Source organism: Sipha flava, unplaced genomic scaffold (genome assembly GCF_003268045.1).
Source record: "Sipha flava isolate LNK unplaced genomic scaffold, YSA_version1 195_pilon_pilon, whole genome shotgun sequence".
Taxonomy (NCBI): Eukaryota; Metazoa; Arthropoda; class Insecta; order Hemiptera; family Aphididae; genus Sipha; species Sipha flava.
The window spans coordinates 317,726-341,763 of NW_020272762.1; the positions used below are offsets into that span (position 1 = coordinate 317,726).

A 24,038-nucleotide genomic window follows, 5' to 3' on the forward strand; every position below is an offset into this window, starting at 1 on the left:
AGTTAATTTGTTTAATTATTTTGATTTCATATAAATGTAAAATGTAATTAATCAGGCATAGTAAATAAGTTTAAATAATAAATATGTTATAGTAGGTAATAGTTTTAATTGATTGTGCTTGATTAAATTGTAAATAGTTATAACTATAATTTATTCTATAAGTAAAAAATTTCTCGGAGGTCAAAATATATTAAAATACTAACCTATCTTCTTGGAAGTGTGGCCTTAAAGATATTATTATGATTAGGTGTTATATATTTATCAAGGTTATTTCCACGTGGCTTATAATAATATTACTAAAACATGACATAATATGAAACATATAAAATCTACATACATAATATTTAAACCGTTGAAAAGCTCGTAACAAAGTTTCTATACAAATAAGTTATAAGTTTCTATCATTATCAATTTTTTTTATTTTAATCTAAAAAATCGACTAGCCACTGAAATCAAAACATGCATCTCTAAAATATTCACATACAGTAACCTATATTTTCAAGTTACTGCTATAATGAAAAAATGAACCATGTAGTCACAAGTTCAAGGTAGTTCAGCTTACGAGAAAAATTGACGAGTATCTACACTCAAAATACATTTATATAGGTTAAAGAAAATATTATTAAAAGTAAGATTTATTGTGTACTGGTATTACATAGTTTAAATCAATATATTCGATAACAATAATGTAACGAATACATATATCCAGTCCGTTGTCCGATCTCTTACCTCGAACAAAATCAACTTAAAATATGGCAAGTATTCAAAGACACGATAATAAAACTTATTTAATTGACTGTTACTTATAATTATTTATTAAATAAAAAATGTTTAAATAAAAACGAATTTAAACATAACAACACTTCTAAAATAATACTATGTAACTAAAAATATGTAAATAATTTTATCAAAAGCAAATATAACAAGTTAATTGAATAATTGAAAAATGCGAAATAATTTAATTTCTTAAAATCACAAATAATTTTATCGAAGTAAAGAGAGAGAGTATAGACTCGATGAAAGTGATTAAATCCATATAGATATGGACATATGTACAAATATTATAACTACTACATAAATAAACCATAAAAGCATACAGATTACATGCCTAACATTTATTTCCATAACACTCAGTATTTAAAACAAGAAATTACAGTAATTATGCTTGGTAGTAGCATTGTGATTTCTTTTATTTCTTTTATGATATTAAATTTAATATTACTTTTTTACCACAGACGTCTTTTTGTAGGTACTTATTTAATCTATGGTCGTAACACTTAATACGTAATGTTATCAATAACACCTCGAATTTTCCACAACCAGAAAAATATCAAAACTTTTTAGTCTTCAAAAATTGTAAAATGTGTTTTACTTATATAGTAGCAGTCCCAATTTTTTAGTGAACCCCGACACAAAGTGTGTAGTCCGAAACTGCAAGTGTGCACTACGAAACTCGAGAAATGTGTACCTACTAAATACTAATAAATAAGCTACTATGAAGATGTTTTTCAGGAAGTCAGTTTAAGCAGATAGCTGATGAAGACTTAAATATATCTATTATATTTTAAGTTATATATCCCACATTAAAACAAATAATTTGTAAACAGTTTTCATATTTATACCAGACAAAAGTATATTTTCAGTTTAAAAAATAATATCAGATTGGTTTTTAGTTTAACTAATTATAATATGCAATTCGATTAAAAAAAAGAACTATTACTAAAAATTATTACTGATATTGTACTAAAAATTATAATCATATGGAAGGGGGTTGAGAGGAGCTCTGTATCATATCATTGTATATTAAAAAATGTGTAGTACGAATTTTTATGAAAAATAGAGACTGTATAGTAGTTTGAAACGATAAGTGATAAAATGTATAAATAACGCAAATTCCAGATTGAATAGCTTAAAGGTATAAATAAATGTATTAAAATTTCATACTAGGTATTCGTATACTCTATAGGTGTTAAGTTTCTTAGATCAATCATTAATAAAACTAAAATAATTTGGTATTCATTTATTATATTTAATACATAAATAAATAATTTATAAATAGAAATAAATAAATAAATTCTTAACCTGAAGTATTATTATATTTGTAATTTACGACAGGTTTTGAATTAAAAATGCATAATCATATATACCTAAATAAAATCAATAAAATAGATACTTTTTAATTATTTATGAACTGCGATTTCATTTATTTATTTATTTATTTATTTCTATATATAAACTATTTATTTATTTATCTATTTATTTATTTATTTATTTATTATGTATCGATTTTCAAGTATTAAAATTAGTAATTTATTTTATTATTTATAATATATGTTATTTTATAATCTACTTCTTTAAGTAAGTTGGAACAACACACTTTATTTAATTGTTTAAATATTATACAGGTTATCATTTCTACACTACATTATTACAATAAAATATATAATTGCTTGATCATCAACATAGACGGGGGATGACCAAGCATGCAATATTTCTCGGCGGACTTACGCGCGACCTACATCATATCATATTCAAGGACGGACACTCTAATTTCAATATAGTTGTTATTTGCACACACTCACTATACTCACACTACACACATACTTACGTGAATATATATTTTTTTACTTTACTGTTATCTTAAAACAGGTTTTGTTGTGTACATCACACGATTATTTTAATGAAATTAATGCCTAAACATAAAATCAATTTATATGACTTAGAAGTAGATTTCAATACAACATTTAATCAATTACTATATAAACTCAAATATAGAAATATTGTTCGGTCTAAGTTGGTATACATCTTACAGGCAAGAGAATTTAAAATTTATCTCTGTATACATTCACAAAAGAAAACTTCATAGAAAAAAATAACATTGACGTTAAAATATTCACATATGACTATAACTTAATACGGTGTATGATGTACATTTAATCAATTTTTTTTTTATCATTTCGATATTATGATATTTAATTGGTTATTTAAATTAATTTTTATTTAAATTGACAATAAAAATCAATATTATGTACAGATAGAAATGTTTTTCTATTTGTATTTTAGAATCCATTTTTATATTAGTTAATTTAAACTTAATTTAACAAATATTTTAATATAATAACGCAATATAAAATCACCTCAACATATGGTAAATTGTGTATGAATAAATTAATTAAAAGTTGATTGAGACATCCTTGAATACATGTATTTTTTTAATCAATGATGTAATCATTAATATCAGAAATGTATTCACTTTTAAAAGTGTGGGACTTAGCTAAACCTTATAAAATCCCATTAAAATTATTTCAATTTTAACTTCCGGAAAACAAATAAAATGCGATCAAATGGCACTTAAATTATTAACTATAAGTTTTAAAATACCTGTATAGATTTAAATGAAATAAAACGATCAACAAATACAAATAAAATAATTTATTATAATTATAATATCCGTCGTGTATACGACCTTATTTTTTCATACATATTTTATCGATTTCATAGTTGAAATATACACTTACATTATGATAATCAAAAAAATGATTAAATTTGATATAATTTAAATCAATAAATTAATTATTACTTTTCTTGAGAAAGTTTCATTCAATATACATATATATATATATATAAATAGGTTATCAATTAAAGTTACAACTTTAGTGTAAATGCTAAAATGGTTTATATTATTTGAAGTAGATATTGTTAATAATATGTTTTAATCATGATAATAAGATTAAAATGAAAAAACATTTTTATTGTTTTATGTTTATCCAACTCCAAACAGTTGGAAGAAAGGCGAAGGAGAAGATGAAAAAGACATTTTTATCGTGTTATATACGTCGTAACCGATTACATGACTTTTTATTGTTTTAAAAAGAGATAAGTTTATTAAACTGAAAAAACAATGAAACATATAAGAGTACATCTTTATGATGATATAAATTGGTTTGTTTTCAATCAATAATAAGTGTAAACAAGAATAAGTAATCCTAACAATTTATCTTAAATCATACCAAATTTCAATAAAATGTAATAGTTTATTAACGTCAGTATAAAAATATTATATTTCTAAAATAAATAATTATTATCACTCCATAATTTAAAATCCAATTTTAGATTTTTGCAATTTAATTTAATTTCTAATAAATATATAATAATAATAAATTCTAATATAATAATTAAAGAAATTTCTAGTCTAATTTTTGAGTACTATAAAGGAAATGAAACTTATTAATCGAATTAATAGTGTAACTCTCCGTAATTATTTGTAAAGTGAGTCGAATAATATAGTGGAACTTTAGGATATATGTTTAAGATATTAGGAAGTTTAGTCTTAGCTTAATGCTTTTGCAATTCGCTTTTGTACACCATTAAATAAGCATTATTGGTATCGGTTACCAAATATATACAAAAAAAACTTTTAAAATACCATAAATTAGATATTCGACATCAAACTTAACTATTGAGTTTATTTACAACTTTTGAATTTTTCTAAGTCTTACTGACCAATTCAGTGTGTACTATAATCGCTATAATATAACTATCCCATGCTACTATTGACTGTTATTTTTTCAAGTGAGCCCAAAAGAAGAGGAGATATATTTGCTTTTTATACTCGTATACAATATATACTCAATATGACACTCTTATTTTATCTCGTCAAAATTTAGTAAGCAATTACATCGAACAAAATTCAGTGTCATCTTTAACCACAATATTTTGACCATTATACTACGTTCACGTTATTTTTAATTCGTTTTAATTCCCAACTGTTCTCAAATTTCGATCAATTGCTTTTTTTTCACTTTATCCCCATAAAAAAATCTACAAAAGATTCTACCATCCACTACTCATACAATATAATATGAATCGCACCTAATTCGAGCTTCAAATTACAGTTCGTAAATAATTAAGTAAATAAAACAACAATAAAACTATATACAAATAAATATAAATACTTATATTTAAGTTGTCCTACTTATTTTTTACTTGAAAATATAACCGAAATTATACTAAGATAACAATTGTGGACTGTATTCATAAGTTACTAATATCACTTCTCTATAATCTAATGTACTTATAACCTATATTTTGTTTACTAAAACGGAATGCAAGCCGTAATCACCGATCTTAAAAATATGCATAAACATTAAAACATTTACTACAGTAGCACTTATGTGCTCACTGTACACAAATAATTGTTATACATTTTTAACACAATCAATTAAACAGACTTTAACAGAAGTCGTAGATTTACAATATCTATGCAATAATAAAATACCGGAAAGGTTTTAAGGTGAAACCTCTGGCCATATACCACCTACAATTAATGTTCACTATTCTCTATTTTCATTAATTATAACAAATAAATAACAACTACGCATGTAATATGTATTATAGAATGTAACTCGTTATTGTAAAAATACGTTTTCTTTTAATATTATTATATATTGTCTGCGGTCTCTTTCACTGCGTCCCAATTCCAATACTCGCATTCCACCTCTTATTACGTCACTCGTTCCTGTCTATTCACTGGACCGAACCGCATGACGTGTTTTATATCATACACTGTGTCCGCACACTCCGAATAAGACATCTAGCAGTCGGTCGATTAGTATATTAAACACATACTGTCAACGTCATGTAAGTAACAACATGTAAAGCGGAAACTCGTATGATTCAAAAAGAAGTTAAAAAAAATGGACAACATTATTTTAAGAAAACATTTTCACTCATAAATCATTTTTTAAGCATTAGTCTTGTACTATCATTATCTTTCATATTTCATCATCATTTTCCAAATTTATTTAGGTTTTCACAATAATATATTAATAAGTTATTATAAGTAATAATATATTAATAAGACACATTCCATATAAAAAATGTATAATTTACTGTTTGTTTATATTTAAAAGTAAACACTATTTTATAATGGTTTAAATTTTATAAGCCTATGAGAATTGTTGTACAATTTTGATTATCTTTAATTAGGAAATATATCCACTCATTTATAAATTATATATTGTAGAAAGTAAAATGTATGATTTATTTGTTAATCTAGTATATATGTACATAAACATATATATTTAATATATAGATTGCTTAAAACTAAATTGTAATATTCATTTATATTAGATAATAATATTAAAAGATGATTGTTTTTATTTTTTATTTTATAACATTTAAAATATCAAATATTATGGATACTCTTACTATATTAATACAATAGTGTAACAATAATCACTCCATATTAAAATTGTAATTATTATTAGACTACTGCTAGATTATATATTAATAGCATTGAATACAATACAAATATTTATTTTAAGAGCGGTTTAACAGTTTAATATTTAGTTCCTATGAATTCAAACCGTAAAATAAATAAATAAATCTATCAATTTTTTTTGTTTAGCATTATAATTAATCTTTATATTTATAAAAAAAAATTATTTTGATTTAACACATTAAGTTCGTACAGCATAAATAATACCAATAAACTTATACGAATACATATAATATATTTTTTTCAAGTCGCGTGTAACGTGAACGTGTTTAGGTCTATTTAGGATAACTTAAATTTATAATGATATTATTTATATTAAAGTTGTATACTGTTGTTAGTGAAATCTTTTAATTTTTAAAGCTTGGTAGAATAAAAAACGATCGCCATTCCAATAGTAAAAACGTATTGGCCTAATAATAGTAATAATAATAATAATAATAATATTGATAATAATAAAACACGAAGGTAAATTACAAAACGAGAAACGGTGAGCAGCGGTGGAAGGCGATTTTTATGTATTCTCGAGAACGTTAAGACGTCCTTGGGGGACATCGGAGACTACTGGAGAAACCCCGGTGAGGATTGGACGGACGGCATTGGCGTGCACACGGTCACGTACAGGCGAGCAGCAGCAACGAAGCCGGACTTGCACTGCGAGCGTGTAAAAAAAAACGGTAAGCCCAAGGGGAAACACCGCACCGTCACCGACCGTCATTACAACCGTTGCTATCGCCGTAGTTTAGCAAATAATAACGATGATAATAATAATAATAATATGACAAGCGGCTGTACCGACTTAAGGCTACTGCGGTGGGGGAGTATTACGGAATGGAAAACCAGTTTAGTCCGGAACACAATATCTACTACAATATGATATTATAGTAGCCACATTTAACATCATGTAACCCCGCACTCGAAGAAAAACACTTTACCCAATGAACTTGCGTGACCATACGTCTATTTCATATTGTTAGAGTACACTTATTGAACCGGTAAAATCTAAGACGTCTGTTAGTAATAAGGATAAATTAACATATAAAAATATGTAACAATTATACCATATCAGATAAATTCACATAGATAACGCAAACTATTTTATTCAACAAAAATAATATTTGTCTATATCTATAATAACTAATTAAACAAATTGATAAACTCCATTTCTGGAAAAGTGATATTTTTAGAGTATAGTGTTATACATTAAATAACCAATGGTTTTTGGTTTGTATTATTACTTCATAAAAATAATTATAATGAATATAAATGTGTTAATATTAATATAATTTTTATTAACATGAATATGAACGTGTATTGAAATAAATGTCACCGCGTGATAAATAAAATTATATTATACATTTATACCTACTTCATATATGTATAAACATTAATTTACTAAGCATATGATAATAAACAATGTTTGAAATAAAAGTTTTACTAAATATATTTAAACGATCGACCTCACTCAGACGCATGTTACATGTGTGTTGTTTGATCAACAATATTCACATTACCCATTCTATAGAACAAATATTTGTCAATATTGGTATAAAACAATCAAAATCAGTTATACATGGAAATCATTGTCGTGTATTGAACAAATAACGGTCATCCAATTTTGTTGGAATACAAGATATGAGTAATGCTGAAAGCACTATAATAAATTTTAAATTTCGAAATTCAAGAGAAAGAAAATTATAACAAATCATAAAGATAATGTCATATTATTTCAAGGTCGATTGGTTCACATTAAAAACAAGAAATTTAAGTATTTACTTTAATGCAAACATTTAAAAATTAGTAACAGATACATTTTAGTTGTTGTTATCTTTGAAATAATAAGTAATTTGAATTGTTTAAAATCTTACCATAGGTACTTAAAGGTTCATGGTTTATAAAATCACGTATTAATAATTTTGTGTGCGTATGTGTGTGTGTGTGTGTGTGTGTGTGTGTGTATGGTTAATAATTGGATCATGTAAGAAATTCAAAATTTATTTAGTGCAGATTTTATTTTTATTTATTCTCTAGATATATATATTAATTTGATACAGGCCATAATAGTAAATATTATTTTAATTTAAATAAATAATAATTAATATAATAAAACTTATTATTGAGAAACTAATAAAAACCCACCTTCCTAAACCTAAAATGCTATAAAAATTTAAATAAAACAAAACATTATTTTCAGATTAGAAATCGACATAATTGACATTAATTTTAAATAATTTGGTCATTGTTTACTGGGAAGGGATATTATAGTATATGATGATTTAATACAATATATATTTTACATACAAGTATATTACTATTTTAAAAACTTTAAAATGTAATTTAATTTATAACGAAGTACTATGTAATATATATATATATATATATATACATATCATATATAACACAATTCTAATCATTAGTTATATTTACTAGTAATTCAAAAATAATAAATAATCATAAATATAAATTATTTTTTATTTTTTTTGAAATATATATACACATATATATACACACACACATATATATATATACAATGGGAAATGCAATAATTAGTTAATATAATTATTACCAATAACTTTAGTTAGATTTTGGTAGGTACCATTTTATATAACTTTAATTGTTTGTTATCTTCTTACTCATAAGCAATAAGTCACGTTCTATGAGGCATTTCGGAATAGATTGAAATATATCTTTTAGCTAATTTACTTTTAATAGTGCCATTACTATAAGTGATAACACTGATAACTAATACTTATATTTGTATCTTTTTATTTCAAAATAAAAATATATTGTTATGGATAATGTACAAAACCGTGTCGGTTAATATTTTATATGGAAAAATAGAAATTTATAGATTGAATTACACATAAAATAATAATCAAATATACAAACTAGTGTAAAATAATAACAAATACGAATTGAAAATATTTAAAATTAAAAACTTTTGATAGAAAACAATGCATAATAATATAACCTATTAAAACATTAATTTTGGTTGGAGGTTTTCAGTAAAAGAGGTATTATGTAAATTTTGTTTATGTAAAAACATAAATTAGTATAAGGTACTACTACCTACTTTGTTCAATATTATTATTACTTGTTAGTTTATTATGGTACATACTTGTTAATAATATGAAAACTTACTACATCTTCTTTAATATTTAAAACTGGAGTTTTACTAGATGAATAAATACCGTTTTGTTTGCAAATTGAAATACACTATGTCAAAACAGTACATAAAATCATATAACTTTTACATAACACTTGTTACAAAGTTTGTCTGCATTTTTTTATACACCTAATATCCTATGTAAAAGATATAAGTACCGGAAATTCATAAACTACGAACTCAATAATGCATTATAAGGAAAATATTTTTTCTTATTTTTTCTTATTCTTCCATGAAACTATTCGAATAAATATTAAGAATGAACTAGACAATTAATTAATCAAATAAGTTTGAACATAAATTAGAATCTAATAAAATTTTATAAAATATAATTAATTCTGGAAGTTTTATACATTTTCATTGATTTTATTGTTATTTTTTAATGGCGTAAGTAAATTGTACACACCTCATTGACAGTCAAATAAAGCAATACAATTTAAGAAATTTTATATTTAAATTGTTAATTTAATAATTATTAAATAATTATTTGTCATTGTTTTTAATAGTCTCCAAATGAAAATACTTAAACTGTGATAGGTTAACATACATTAAAACTATTTCTTAAACTCTAAGTTTAATTTAAAAATGAATGAATTTGTAATATTATTTTATTAAATCGAATTACGTTTTTAACGTTATTAGTTTTAAAATTAAATGTACTCAACCGTTTACACAATACACTGCACTTGTAATGAATTTATTTGTAATCCCTATGCAGTTTGCAAAGTTATAAAGATAGTATATTTTACTTTATACTACAAATAACTTGTATTAATTTTTTATGTTTAAGTTTAATATCGATCTAGATAAATTAAACGTAAATGTGTGTATTACATATAGGTATATACTTCAATAAAATATTACATCCTAATATTTAATGACACAAATCGTAGTTTCTTAAAAAACAAAAATTATTGTTTATAAATAATATTAAATATCTCAAATATTTTCATTTAAATTAATCTATTTAAGTACAATATATAACTTCAGTGAAGATCTATTAAATCAATATTTTTATTTTCATTCACTAAATTTCATCAATACTATTAAGGAAAAATAACCAATTATGCAATGACAGGTGTACTATCGTGTATTGATTATTAATTAAAAATCAAAAAAATTATAAATCGGATATATCAGTTATAAATAATAACTGTTGTGAACTGTTTAAAAGAAGCTATATTTGTTTTTGTTTTATAAAATATCAAGGACATTTTTCCCGCTTTAATTGTACGTGAAATAACAGTAATAACAATTCAATAGTATTCTTATTTGATTAGTTAGTTTGCTTACATAAATTATCATTAAGTTAAACATAGACGAAAGCAATGTAAAATAATAGAACCAATTACTATGAAAATTTTATACTCCAACATGAAACTCGAATTATCGTAGGAATAAATATTCACACTTTTTAAACTTTAAAATATAAAATATTGCATAGTTTAAAATATAAAAAATAAATATAAAAAAATATATAATATAAAGATAATCTAAAAATTAAAATTGTCATAATGATATAATAATTGTAATTTAAAGTTTGAATATAAACTATATAATAATAGAGATACACTATATAAAAAAAAATAAAATATTTTTCTAAATTTGTAAATAATTGTATTGGTCTTATTCCATGGCTAACTTTTTTAAAGCCTCCTTGTTCTATAAGCCGACCCTCTATAACTCTTTTGCTATAAAATCAGTATTCAACTTAGCTTTCTGTTCAACGATTTTTTTATCCCTTTTGAATTCCGATTTTATCCTTTTCATATTTTAGTTCAATACTATCAAATATAAAATTTAAATAAGGTTTGTGATCAATGTTTTACATTACATTTATGGAATAAAATAAAATGTATCAATACTTTATTCTTCAAATTTTTGTTATTCGTTATACCAATACATATTCAATGCAAAATCACAGTAACCGTTTTTACTTTAATATTTCACCATTTATATTTATTCGTTTATTATAATATTATTAAAAGTTAATAAAGAAAATTTAATTTTTAATTTAAATTTTTTATTTATTAAATTTAATTTAAAAGTATTATTTTTGAATAAACATAAATGAACGAGTTAGTATAAAAATAATAACGACTATAATGAATATACGTTATATAAAAATACCAACAATTTCACCCTGAAAAAAATGTACATCCGGTTGTCATTTATTAAGATACCAAAAACGATACAATTACTGCAACAAGAAATCCATTCCCTCTAAATGATATGGTTCATAAATATTTATACTATAAATAATTGATTTCTGATAAATGCGGTTAAATAAAACAAAAATATTCGAATGAAGTAAGAAATAATTGTACGAGATACCGTATATTTATAACAGAACAATAGTTTAAAAATTATAAATAAATTCAAAAATTGGAAAATTCTTAATCCATTCTCACTTTTCCTTCTCCATAGTTATGGACAGCTTTCACGCACTGTTGTCAAGTTTCATTTATATTTGATTCGTAGAAAATAATAGATCACTTATCATTATTATTTATAAATCAGCATTCAATATAGTAGGTATCCTTCTTGTAATTTAATAAAATAATTTAAAAAGACAATAAATATATAATAATTTAAAATAATTATTGAATTAATTATATTCTACAATAAAAATTAGTTAAAATTGAGTAATAAAACTATTTTTTTGATGATAACAAATCGTTGAGATTTACGAATGAAAACTGTAGAAAATTTTTAAGTACTTGAAAATGTACTGTTAAAATAAAAAATATTGTTGATTGCTTACAATAAGATTATAAAACTGTTTAGATGTATACGTATTAAAATTAAAAATTGTTATTAATATTCAAATTATTTTCAAGTCTATTAAACTGGTTACAAGTATAATACAATTGTATTCGGCCAGCCTCCCAATAAATATAACCAAAATAACTATTTCTTTTAAAAACTAAACAATTATAATACACCTTAGACTTTATATTTTAAAATCCATTCTTCAAAAGGTCAGGGTTCAGTACCTTGAATGTAATATTCAGATGGACCTTCTTTAAATATCCATCATAAGCAAATAAAATGTATAAGGTCACGAGAACAAAATATATGCTATGTTTTTCATCAAAATATATCGTGCAAATCTGCTATTAGCAACTGGGAACAATAAAATTCGGTTACTCTAGACGTGCATAAAAACCACTCTCATAACTAACTTGAGCTATGTGCTACTTTCACTCATGTACCATTATCACACGAGACTATACTACTGCGTATATAATATTTTATTATTAAAAATATGTCCATGAATATCCTCCTTATGGCGCACAGTAATATATAGTGCTAGTTGTGGATAGTATTAACATACTTAGTGTTAAAATAATAAAAATAAATAAGAATTGTTTTTTGTTTTTTAACTAACATTCAAATGTAACTAATAGGTATAATACATGTGTACTGTACAAAAACTAACTTCTGACGAATGCAATCTTAGTAGTTATATCTAATTTCAATTTGATTGAAAACTACTGTTGTTCAAAATTATGAACAAAATAACCTACTCTCAAAACAAGATTGTTGAGAAATCCATACGAGATATCAAAACTTGAAAATGTAACAAACCAAGTGGATATTTAGAGATACAAAAAATTAAATACCTTAGAATTGTTTAATTTTAATTTACATAATAAATCTCAATCATAATATGCATTTATTGTTAAAACAAAATATGTCAAACAGCTAGATATCTAATACAGAATATTAACACATCATTTATCCTCAATACCTCTTAAAAAACTAAACGTTATATAGAAATACAATGGTATCTGAATGCGTTTATATTAAAATATTTATACTGAGAAATTAGCATTTCAAAATCAATTTTAGTCACAACTCCTTAAAAAACTATAAAATGAGTAGTTACAAATAAACAACATTAATTCACATAGGTGAATATAAAAGTTAAACAATATACATATTTCTAAACAAACAAACAAACATATATAAATTCAGTGATTCATAATTAAACTTATGTATACATACAAATTTTAAGCTTATCTTTACAAATCGTAAGCGGTGACTTATGTTTTAGTAGACTTAAAGTTAATGCGATTCAATAAAAAAATAATTTAAAAAAAAAAAAATACAATTATGTATGGTATATTTTAAATTAAATTCAAACAAATAATTTGTTTGATGATACAAAAAATAGGTGATCCTACAAAAACATAACAAGTATAATAAAACGACATTTTAACCTTCAACGGTATTTTTTTTTTTTTTAATATTATAATCATAACACGGTATTATTTATTTTATAATTTTATTATATCGTCCACCTATGTTATAATTTATACTAAACCATTATCCTACTTCTTTACATTTACTAATAATTATGTTTTGATGGAAAATAGATCGCATTGTATATTCAACCTCACGATAAAATCATTTAATTACCACTGAAGTATAAAGTATAAATATAAATATAAAGTGTGGAAATGCTCTAGTTAGTTGAAAAACTTTTTAGGATACTTTAAAAATACTCCGAATTTACTAGTTAATAAGGTATATAATTGAAACTTTGATTTTATTAAATTTAACAGTTTTAAGTTTAAAGGAAGGTTAGTACAAAGCTAATGCAACTAAATTACAAAAAAAAACTCAACTATAATATTAATATTCTATGGCACCATTACTCTCTTAAATATTTAAATAATACCTACAAAGTATATTCACATAGTTTATTTGCATTATTTTTTAAATTTACGGTAAAATATTATGAATTCATAATTTAGAATATTTTTGTCTGTCACGCAATTTAATGATACTGTTAAGAGTAAAATGCAGTGTGTATAATAAAGACTATACATTTTTATAGAACAGTTTTTATTTATAAAATTAATTAACAGTTCTATAATGTTTTCTACTTTACATTCATACATAATACAAACGTATTGTATATATATTTTTTTTTGAATTATAAAAATTAAAAATAACTCATCTCGACTTTTAGAAAATTGTATTATACAACGTAATTTATGAAACAAATATTGAAGATTCAACTAAAATATTCTAATTAACCTATGTTAAAAGTTAAAAATATAAAGTTGATTGTATTATTAAATCCGATTTATGAATTGGTTTTCAAAACTGGAAAACAAAATTTATTTTTATTATTAAATTAACTTTATTTACAATTTATATCAAGGAGCTTGAAAAGTAAATAATAAGATACAGTAAAATATAATAAAATGGCTTGATTAATTTGAGGAAGGTTACCTGTTCAGCTAAGGTATCTCTTAAAAACAAAATTCAAAATACAATTATGTTTAAGACTTAAATCCTAAGTATAAATTCAGTTTCAATAAAATATTTTTTTTCACTAAATGAGAAATTTCCTGCACGAATACCCATGCAAGACTTTCACTATGGAAGCCTAAAAATGGTAATAGACATATGTATAATTGTTATTATGCCAAAACCCATGTGTGTAAGTGTATGTGAAAGCCATCCGATCGCGTAAAGAACGCTCGATGATTACATGTTAGTCTTTCGGAAGGCTAGAAATAAAAATCATCGTGCCAAATTCACGCCAAGTAACCTAATAAACGAAGAACAAACCGATTGTCACATTTTTTTTTCCTCTCGGTATCTCCAAAAATAGTCGAGATGATTCAATAGCGGTACTCAAGATATTTACGCCGGAATTTAATTAAAAAAACATACTCTTTTCTTGGCATCCCAAAATGATTGTCATTTAATTTTTCAATTCTTTCATTTGGAAGTTAATTTTTTTAATGTAAATATGAATGATTCAATAAATAGTTAAATAAACAGCCAAAAAATTATAAAGATACTTAAAATGTATTGAGATAAATTTGATGTAATGGTTCTATTGTATTTTTGCACTTTCTACTATTCGTCGAGTTTTGTAACTGACCTAATTCAATGGTGTCGTTGATGTAGGTTAAGGTCGTAATTGTTATGGATATTTTTTATCAAAAAATCAAGTTAATACAAACAATTTAATTCGTAAGTAATACAATCTATTGTAAAAGTCTAAAATGCAATAAATACGATAGATCCCTAATAATATAAAAATAATTGATATACATCCTCATAATTAATACGAGTAGTTTTCACCATTAATATTGTATTTAAATTAAAAACTCTAAGGTAAAAGAAAATTTTGTGATTAACCCTTCGAGTACTGACGAGCTTTATTAAATTTAAATTAATTTAAGAACATACGGTGTGTTTACCAGACTTTATAAATGTACAATAAAATGTATCATTTAAACATTATCTTAGGTATGGTCAATATCAAACATTGTAAAATATATTAAATACTATATTTTACAAAAACAATGAATTATATATATATTGTATTATATATATTATGTATATTTACATTTTAAAAGTGTAAATACCTTTATCTATAATCAATAATTAATATAAGTAATTTTATTCGTACAATTTTTTATATTCAATTTTGGAAAAAGTAAGTGGTAAATAAAAGCAGTAAAATGAATAAAATAATTAATAAAATTACTAGTTTTAAATAATAGCATTTATTTTAAATAATTACTTTTTTCTAAGATGAACAATATATATATAAATAATTATGTATTATGTTTAAAAAAAAATATATATAATAAAATATTAACAAGATATAGAGATTATTTTGTTTGTTCATAAAAACAATGATAAACAATTGCATTTTTAAAAATATATTAGCCATTTTATTTTAAAATTTCAATATAGTATGAACAATATATTATAAATGTTTGGTATAAAAAAATTACTAAACAAATATCTTTAGCAAAATTATTATTATTTCTTGTTTGATAGTTTTAAATCTTAATTTTTTAAAAATTAAATAATCTTAAAATTGTATGATTTATATCCAATATAACGACAAACTTATCAACTATCAACAATTAATATCAATGATTACGCAATATATAGAAAACAATATAATACAATGAATCTATAATTTTCCTAGTCGATATATATATTATATTAATAAACTAATTAACAAAGTATGTATATACTTGTATATATACTTATGTATATACTTGTATGTATACTTATGTATATACAATTTTATCAAAAATAATCAAACCCGATTTAAAAAAATAAGAGTTTTTCAAATTCTAATATTAATCTCTGAATAATAATACATAAGAATAATAGTTTCATTAAACATATATATATAAGCAAAAGCGTTTAAACATTACATTGTTAATATTCAACAGTTATAAATAGTTATGTATTGTAAATAGTCACTAAACGAGTATATTAGTATAAATAATAAATTTTCCATTCATTATTAATTATTGATTATTAATTTTAATATTATTACATTTCCTTCAAAAATACTTTTTGAGTGGTAAAAATAATAAAGTAACTAATAAATATTTGAAAATATAATTAAAAAAACATGGCAATAATGTCACTCGTTTTAATTATGCAAATTTTCAATTATTATTAAACTAAACTAGAGATCGTAGAAAATGGAATGATTAATTTTGATATCATGTTTAAACTGCTAGACGGCATCATAGGCGCACATTGTGTGTGAATTCAGGGGGTGCTGGAATAATTTATAGTATACAGGTCCGTGTGGGGTTTTACCCCCCTTACCCCCTAATACTATAATCAACTGCGTTGCCATAGTTTTTAATTTTTATTAATGAATATTTAAAAGTAATTATATTATAAGTTATAATTATATGTAATTATTAATAATATATTAAACAAGATTTAATTTCCTATTTGATGATGCAAATTTTTCCAATATAATTTCCCCATCTATTTAATAGGTAAGATCTCTCTCAATGCTATGCGTAGATAGCTTAGTAAATCTTTCTTGGCCCATACTAGTGCGGAACCAATTTTTCAATTTACGCATAGCTGAAAAGATGCGTTCACGCGTTGAAGAAGAAATTGGAATTGTCATTACCACTTGAACTAATTTATAATCATCTGGAAACGAACTTTTATTACATTGATTTTTCAAGTCTTCAAATTCAAAGTTGGCAGTAGACTATTCTTAAGACCAGCATTTCTGCTAATAAACTAGCAGTCGATATTTTCAAAATAACCTGATATATTAAAAATATGAACTAATATATAAAATGTAAATAGTAATGAATCATATCGTTTGTATTATTGATAATAATATTTGTCATTCCGCATACAATTCAGCGTAGCCCACTGGTTAAAATTTCTTAAAACCAAGTAATAATCAAAGTTATTAATAACTTAACATAATTTCATAGCCAACCGTAAACCGTAGATAATATAAGAATATAAAGTAAGATAAGATAATATGATTTTCTATAATATTATGATTGCTGTTTATAATTTAATAGTTAAGGTGCGTTCTCATGAGTCAAGTTTAGTTGACCAATTATAGTTGATCAAGAAAAATTGAATATAAGTTGAATCAGTTTTGTTCACACATTGCAATAGAACATGTTTCAATTTTATTTTCAACTTAGTTTAACACGTAATGCCGCAGTCGACACGTAGTTGACGCCACTGTCGAGCTCATTTTATCACATATATCAATGCAGTTGAAAATGGCGTCGAAAGCAGTTGTATGTGAAATTGTAAACACAATAAGTATTTTAGTAAAAAATTAAAAACGATTTTAATTAATATGTGTAAAAATCGTATAAAACATCGTTTTTGGGTTTAAGTTAAAAATATTTAGTACGCTAAAAATTAAAAAAAAAACACAAATGACAAAATAAAACATAAAATGCACGTGTGACTGCCCACTGGTTGAAAACAAACTGAAGTTCAACTTGAATCAACTGTAGTGTATGTTTATCTTCTCACGTGTCAAGACAAGTTTCAACTTGAAAGGAATTTGAAAACAACTCATTACTTGAACGATAAAGTTTGAACGAGTCAAACTTTTTTTGTTCAACTAATTAGTTGTTCAAGTTTATTGAAACAAATGTACTCACTATAGATTTTATTCAAATTTTTTTGATCAACTATAATAATCGGTCAACTAAACTTGACTCATGAGAACGCGCCATTAGACATAAACTGAAACAGTAAGACGTGCAATTATATATGTTTTAATCGTGAATTCATCAACTATATTATACATTATTGTCTATTTATAGTGGAAAAAAAATGTCCAACCCAAAAACCACAATAATTTACAAATTATCGATGAAATATCGAAATAAATATTCTAGGAAACTGGGGGTGCTAATTTTAAATCTAGGGGTACTAAGCACCCTTGAGCACCCCCCTATGTGCGCCTATGAACGGCACTCTTCTTGTCGAAAAAATATAATTACCTTATACGAGTACTAAGTGATATTTAAATTATACTGTAATACATTTTAGTAGACGTCTTACATTTCCATCGCTACCTGTACTTTATTATAAGCAAATTATACAAATTGATTATTCATAAAACTAAATGCTGAAATTAATAATATTAATATTTATTCTTTTTTAATCGATTAGTTATTTATATACATAGTTTCGTAAGATTATTTATATATTAACTCAGTACTATAAATATAAACCCTTAAAAATGCGCAGTGTCGACAAAAAAAGACCAAACGAATACCTTATTTATTTGATATTAATAATCAATAAAACAATAAATTAATTTAAATATGTAAAAAGTATTTAAAAAGAATTGATAAAATTGATCAACTTTAAGTTAATACATTATTATAAATGTTGACGGACCATATATATTTTAAATGGGTACTTAAAACTTCGTTATTACGTATTTCCAGACTTGTTATTTATATCTAGAATAATGTTGTTTACAGTGTGCATAATTATGTCATGCATTTCTATTACTAATTACTCTAATATAACTAACATATTTTAACTGTTCAATTCTTTATTTTTAATCAAATATTCAATTTTTTTAGTATATAAAATTCTTGATTGACTGGGAAAATTTCGATTCTTTTTAAAAATAATTATTATAAGTATAATACAAGTAATTTGGTTATTTTACAAATGATTTGTCACCACAATATAATAAATGATAATTAGAAATCGCTTGAAATTGTTCAATATTCTTCCCGAAAGTTATTAAAACTTAGTGAACAATGTTGCTGTATCATTTGTATTATACCTTTAAAATAAAATAGGCAATATTTTGTATTAGTTATAATAAAATAGAGTTGTATTAATATAACTATTTAAATTAGGTACCTATGTAATTATTGCATCATACCGATTTATAATTTAAAAGTCAAATTATTAAATTCATAAAATAAGGTATCTTGTTAACTAATATTGTAGATGGATTACCTTTTGTAACCTTTTTTGATTTAAAAATTCTAATTTATATTTTGTTAAAATCTAATTAATTTGTAAAAAAAAAGGTTTATTAGGACACATGGAACTTGATGTTTTTATAAAACATTCAAATAACCACTTTCTAATTTTGCAGATTTGCAACGTATCTCGAGTACTATTATCGTTAATTTCTGATATAAAATTAAAATGTATCAAATGTACTAACATATTTCTAAAATATAGTTTATAATAATATATTAATTATATCATACACATAAAATATAAGCACAAGGCACACAAATAGCTAACGCTAAAAAGAACCCTTAAAGTTTTCTTACATATTTATAGGTAAATATGCGAATAAAACAAAAAGACCCCTTAAAAGCTTTTGCAATGAGGCTAAAATTGTACGCCACACACATGTTTAGTAATCTTTATAACATACTTATTGTATAGTCATTGCAATATGGAATAAGATCCACGTATACAAAAATATGATTCACGTTGGGTATTTTTATTCATTAAACGGGACGACTGGAGTCTAAAGAACAGAATATTGTGATTTTACTCATTGTTTCAACTTTCTAACTTGTCACGTATTCGATTTTATCAATGCGTATTCTTTTTTTATCGTGTATAGGTACCAAGGTGTACTAATCATGTTAGTCAACAAGTGTAGAAGATTCGTTTTCCAAATCAACCGCATTGATAAAAACAAAAGTATAAGCACATCGTTGTACTTACTCCAAGACACACACAGGTTAATTGGATAAAAAAAAAAAAATACGATTAACTTTTGGAATGTCGGATAGCGTGTCGTCAGCAAGAGAAACGATATTGTTGCTCGTTACGCACACGTTTGCCCATGACAACGCGTGACGTCACTAACAGCTGTTCGAACGCGTAATCGCGACAAATTTGACTGTGAACGAATATTCTCCAACACGAACAGTGCAATGACGGGATGAAATTTATTTTTTATCGATTATAATATGCTTATGATAAAAAAAAAAAAAAAAACCACAGAAAATAAATATGAACGCGAGTAGGGTACTCACTTGACTTTCAGCGGCGTAGCACCTTTGAGCATGTAATCCCTGGGATTGTCCCAAGACATCTTACTGCTGAGAGCTCGAGGTTCGTCCTGCGGTGGCCTGTACATTTGTGCAGCGGTAAAAACGGAACGGAACAGAAAAAAAAAAAAAAGAAAAAGTTAAAAAAATATAAGAAAACAAAAATTAAAAACAGAGGAAAACCACAACCGAACCGACGGTAACGAACACATACGACGGCGAGATGCGGCGCGAACCACCGAGGGGGTAGGGTGTTTTATTTGGGGGGGGAGTAAATGCCCCGAAAAGGGGAGATCGTCGCCCGCGAGATCCCAACAACATGCACACTCACTGAACGCGCACCGGTGTGACGCGCGCGGCGAATGAGTAGTTTCCGCAAACTGGATTAACGGCACACGTTGAACGCGGATAATCAGAAAAGACGCGGCGAGTGGCGGCGGCCCCCCTCCCATTGACTTCGACGTTCCGCGGCGATGACGGGGGCGACGCGACGTCGTAATGATACGGACACGAAGGGTGCCCGCCGACTACTATCACCGGCGCGAGTGCGTGTGCAATAACCGCGGTACGCGTAATGATGACGGTGTACGCGCATCCGTACGACCGTTCTTGGCGGCGTAAGTTGGATTTCTTAACGTACGTGAAATTAACGTTTCGCGTGAAGAAATTAAAATAAAATTTTACGAAAAAAATTTATGAGACCCGGTTACGTTGCACACGAAACGGCAATATCAACGGTACAATTGTCATAACATGATCGTTTGTTCCATAATGATTTATCGTTATACAAGAATCCGTTGCAAACGTTTTTCAGCGTTGGATTAGTTATAGAATTTAGATTATAATGTGGCAAACAAATAATAATTAAGCCATCTGATTACGGGTCACGTTAAGTAAAAATATCATCGACAGTTTCAAATGTATGGAAATAGTATTCTATTTTTGTCCTACTTAGTTATTTTATTTTCGTTTACATCCCAGTTCATTTATTTTACAATGATATTTTCAACATTTCGTAAGTTATAGCTTGATAGGCGGAGCTACGGGGTGTGCCGAGAATACCTGGACACTCCCTAATAGGAAAAACGTATACAAAGTATCCTTCGAGGATTCAGATATCGGGTTTGAAATAAACGTTAGAATACACTCCCACCAATTTAAAAAAATAAACAAAAGAATAAATCCTCATAAAACACTGTATTTGTTCATTATAACATCTATATCTATATCAAAATAGTTATCAAATTTAAATATTATAATTTAATACACATATTCTTGATATAAATTTCCGTTAATAAATATTATTATAAAATAGCTGCCAGCCTGTGTACATAAATATAATTCATATTTTGATATTCGAATGAGTTTAATTAACGCTAGAAGTTCAATTTTGGTCAATATTACTGGACGATGTTCTATAACATTAAAGTATCATATAAAAGTTACTATGGCAAGCGTCCATATATTTTTAGTTACTTAATCTCTGTAACAAATACTATGAAAAAAATGTAATAAACGCCTGATTATACAGTTGAATAAAACAATGTTATATTTAATGGTTAGATTACGAAAAAAATATTCATAATATCCATTTGTATTATTTGTCATACTTTTTGGATGTAGCAATCTACATCGAATATTAAACATAACATTTAAATTAGTAACTAATAAAGTAAAATCGTTAAAACAAAAAAAAAAAATTTTAATTATTAAAATTATTTGGTTATTCAACATTTCCAAAGAAATATATATACTAATCATTAATCACTGATTATAATACATTGCAATAATAAAAAACAATTTTAACTGGCACATAAAAATCATGTAGTCATATAGGTAAAAATATATATATAATCAGGGCTCGGAAGTTATAGCACAAAAAATTTTAATTTTTAGCTCTAAAATATGCACTATAAATAGCACGAAAAATAAAAAAATATGAATTCAACTTGAAAAAATTATAAATTTATTAGAAAAAAAATTAAATCTAATTTTACAAATATTTGGGCTCATAGATTTCTGGACTGGTTGAATTATAATCTGTTAACAAAAATGTTAAATTAATTAAATATATTTGTAAAAGTGTACTAATAATTAAATTATTTTATATAAAATTGAAAATTACCCGGGATTATAAAATGTTTGGTAATTTAATGCAATGATACATTAAGGGAATAACAGTGACGTCAATATAAATATTAATACATCAAATTTTCGATGAAAACATAAAATAATATTTGATGAGTTCTATTTCTTTTCAATAATTCAAATATTTTTAAAAATATAACCAAGTAAATACCATTATTATCAACCAAATGTGATTATTTCCTATATTATATGAAAATATACCCAAAAATAGAAAAATAACAATAAAACCCGTAAATACGCAAAAAAAAAAAAAAACATTATTAAATTTTTTTGTATGATAACCTAGTAGTTTGAAACATATTTGAATCTTACTTTGGATGTTTTAGGATGAACCAAGAAAAATATGCATTTACTAGAACTTCAGAGCCCTGCATTTAACATATTTACAATAACATTGTAGCATGTTAAATAATTTTAAAAATATTTTATTAATAATAAAAAGTATAAATTATAACATGAAGTACTTGAATAAAAAACCTTAATTATATTTATGTTTTTTAATACAACTTAAAAATGGGACAGTTATGCATTAATAAAAATTAAGCCCAGATTAAGGAAAAGGCCAAAGAGGCCCACAACAGATATCAAACAATAATGGGCCCCTGGTGGATAATATGATTTTTTTTTCAGAAATGTTCGAATAAAATACATTAAAGTTTCCTATAGACTATAATATATTAAGATATAGCCATAAAACTGTTTTTTATTAGAAAACATATTTATTTATTACCTATTTATTTATCTACCTATTTAGTTATAAATCATTATAGGCCCTTAAAATTGTTTGGCTCCGGACCCAAAATTATCCTAATCCGGGTTTGATGGAAAGTGATCAACACTTAATTTTTCTTAATTTAGAATGTTCTTTTTTAATACATTTTAAACTTTATATTTTCAATGAATACATAACTAAAAAAAGTAAAATAGTGAAAAAAAAAATATTTTAAGTTAAATTAATTGATGACAAATTAAATTTACCTATTATAATTTTACAACAATCTTCTATTGAAATGGTCTTCAAGATAGAAATCAAACAAATAAGTAAAAAAGTTAACAAAATATACCTATTAAAAGACTGAATTCTTAATTATTATTAAATAGATACTTAAAA

At 24.6% G+C, this 24,038-nt stretch overlaps 1 protein-coding gene across 3 annotated transcripts in view; it reads right to left on the reverse strand.

The window, feature by feature from the left end:
• LOC112681712 (AF4/FMR2 family member 4-like) overlaps window positions 1-24,038 on the reverse strand; it is a 155,179-nt gene that overhangs the window by 109,968 nt on the left and 21,173 nt on the right. Inside the window, exon 1 of one of the 3 annotated variants that reach the window (XM_025551998.1) lies at window positions 20,765-21,161. In XM_025551998.1, the coding sequence (XP_025407783.1) occupies window positions 20,765-20,868 (104 nt within the window). In that variant the 5' untranslated portion in view covers window positions 20,869-21,161. Of the gene's footprint in view, window positions 1-20,764; window positions 21,162-24,038 lie in introns of those variants that run through there. The other 2 variants (XM_025551997.1, XM_025552000.1) reach the window with 2 other exon arrangements.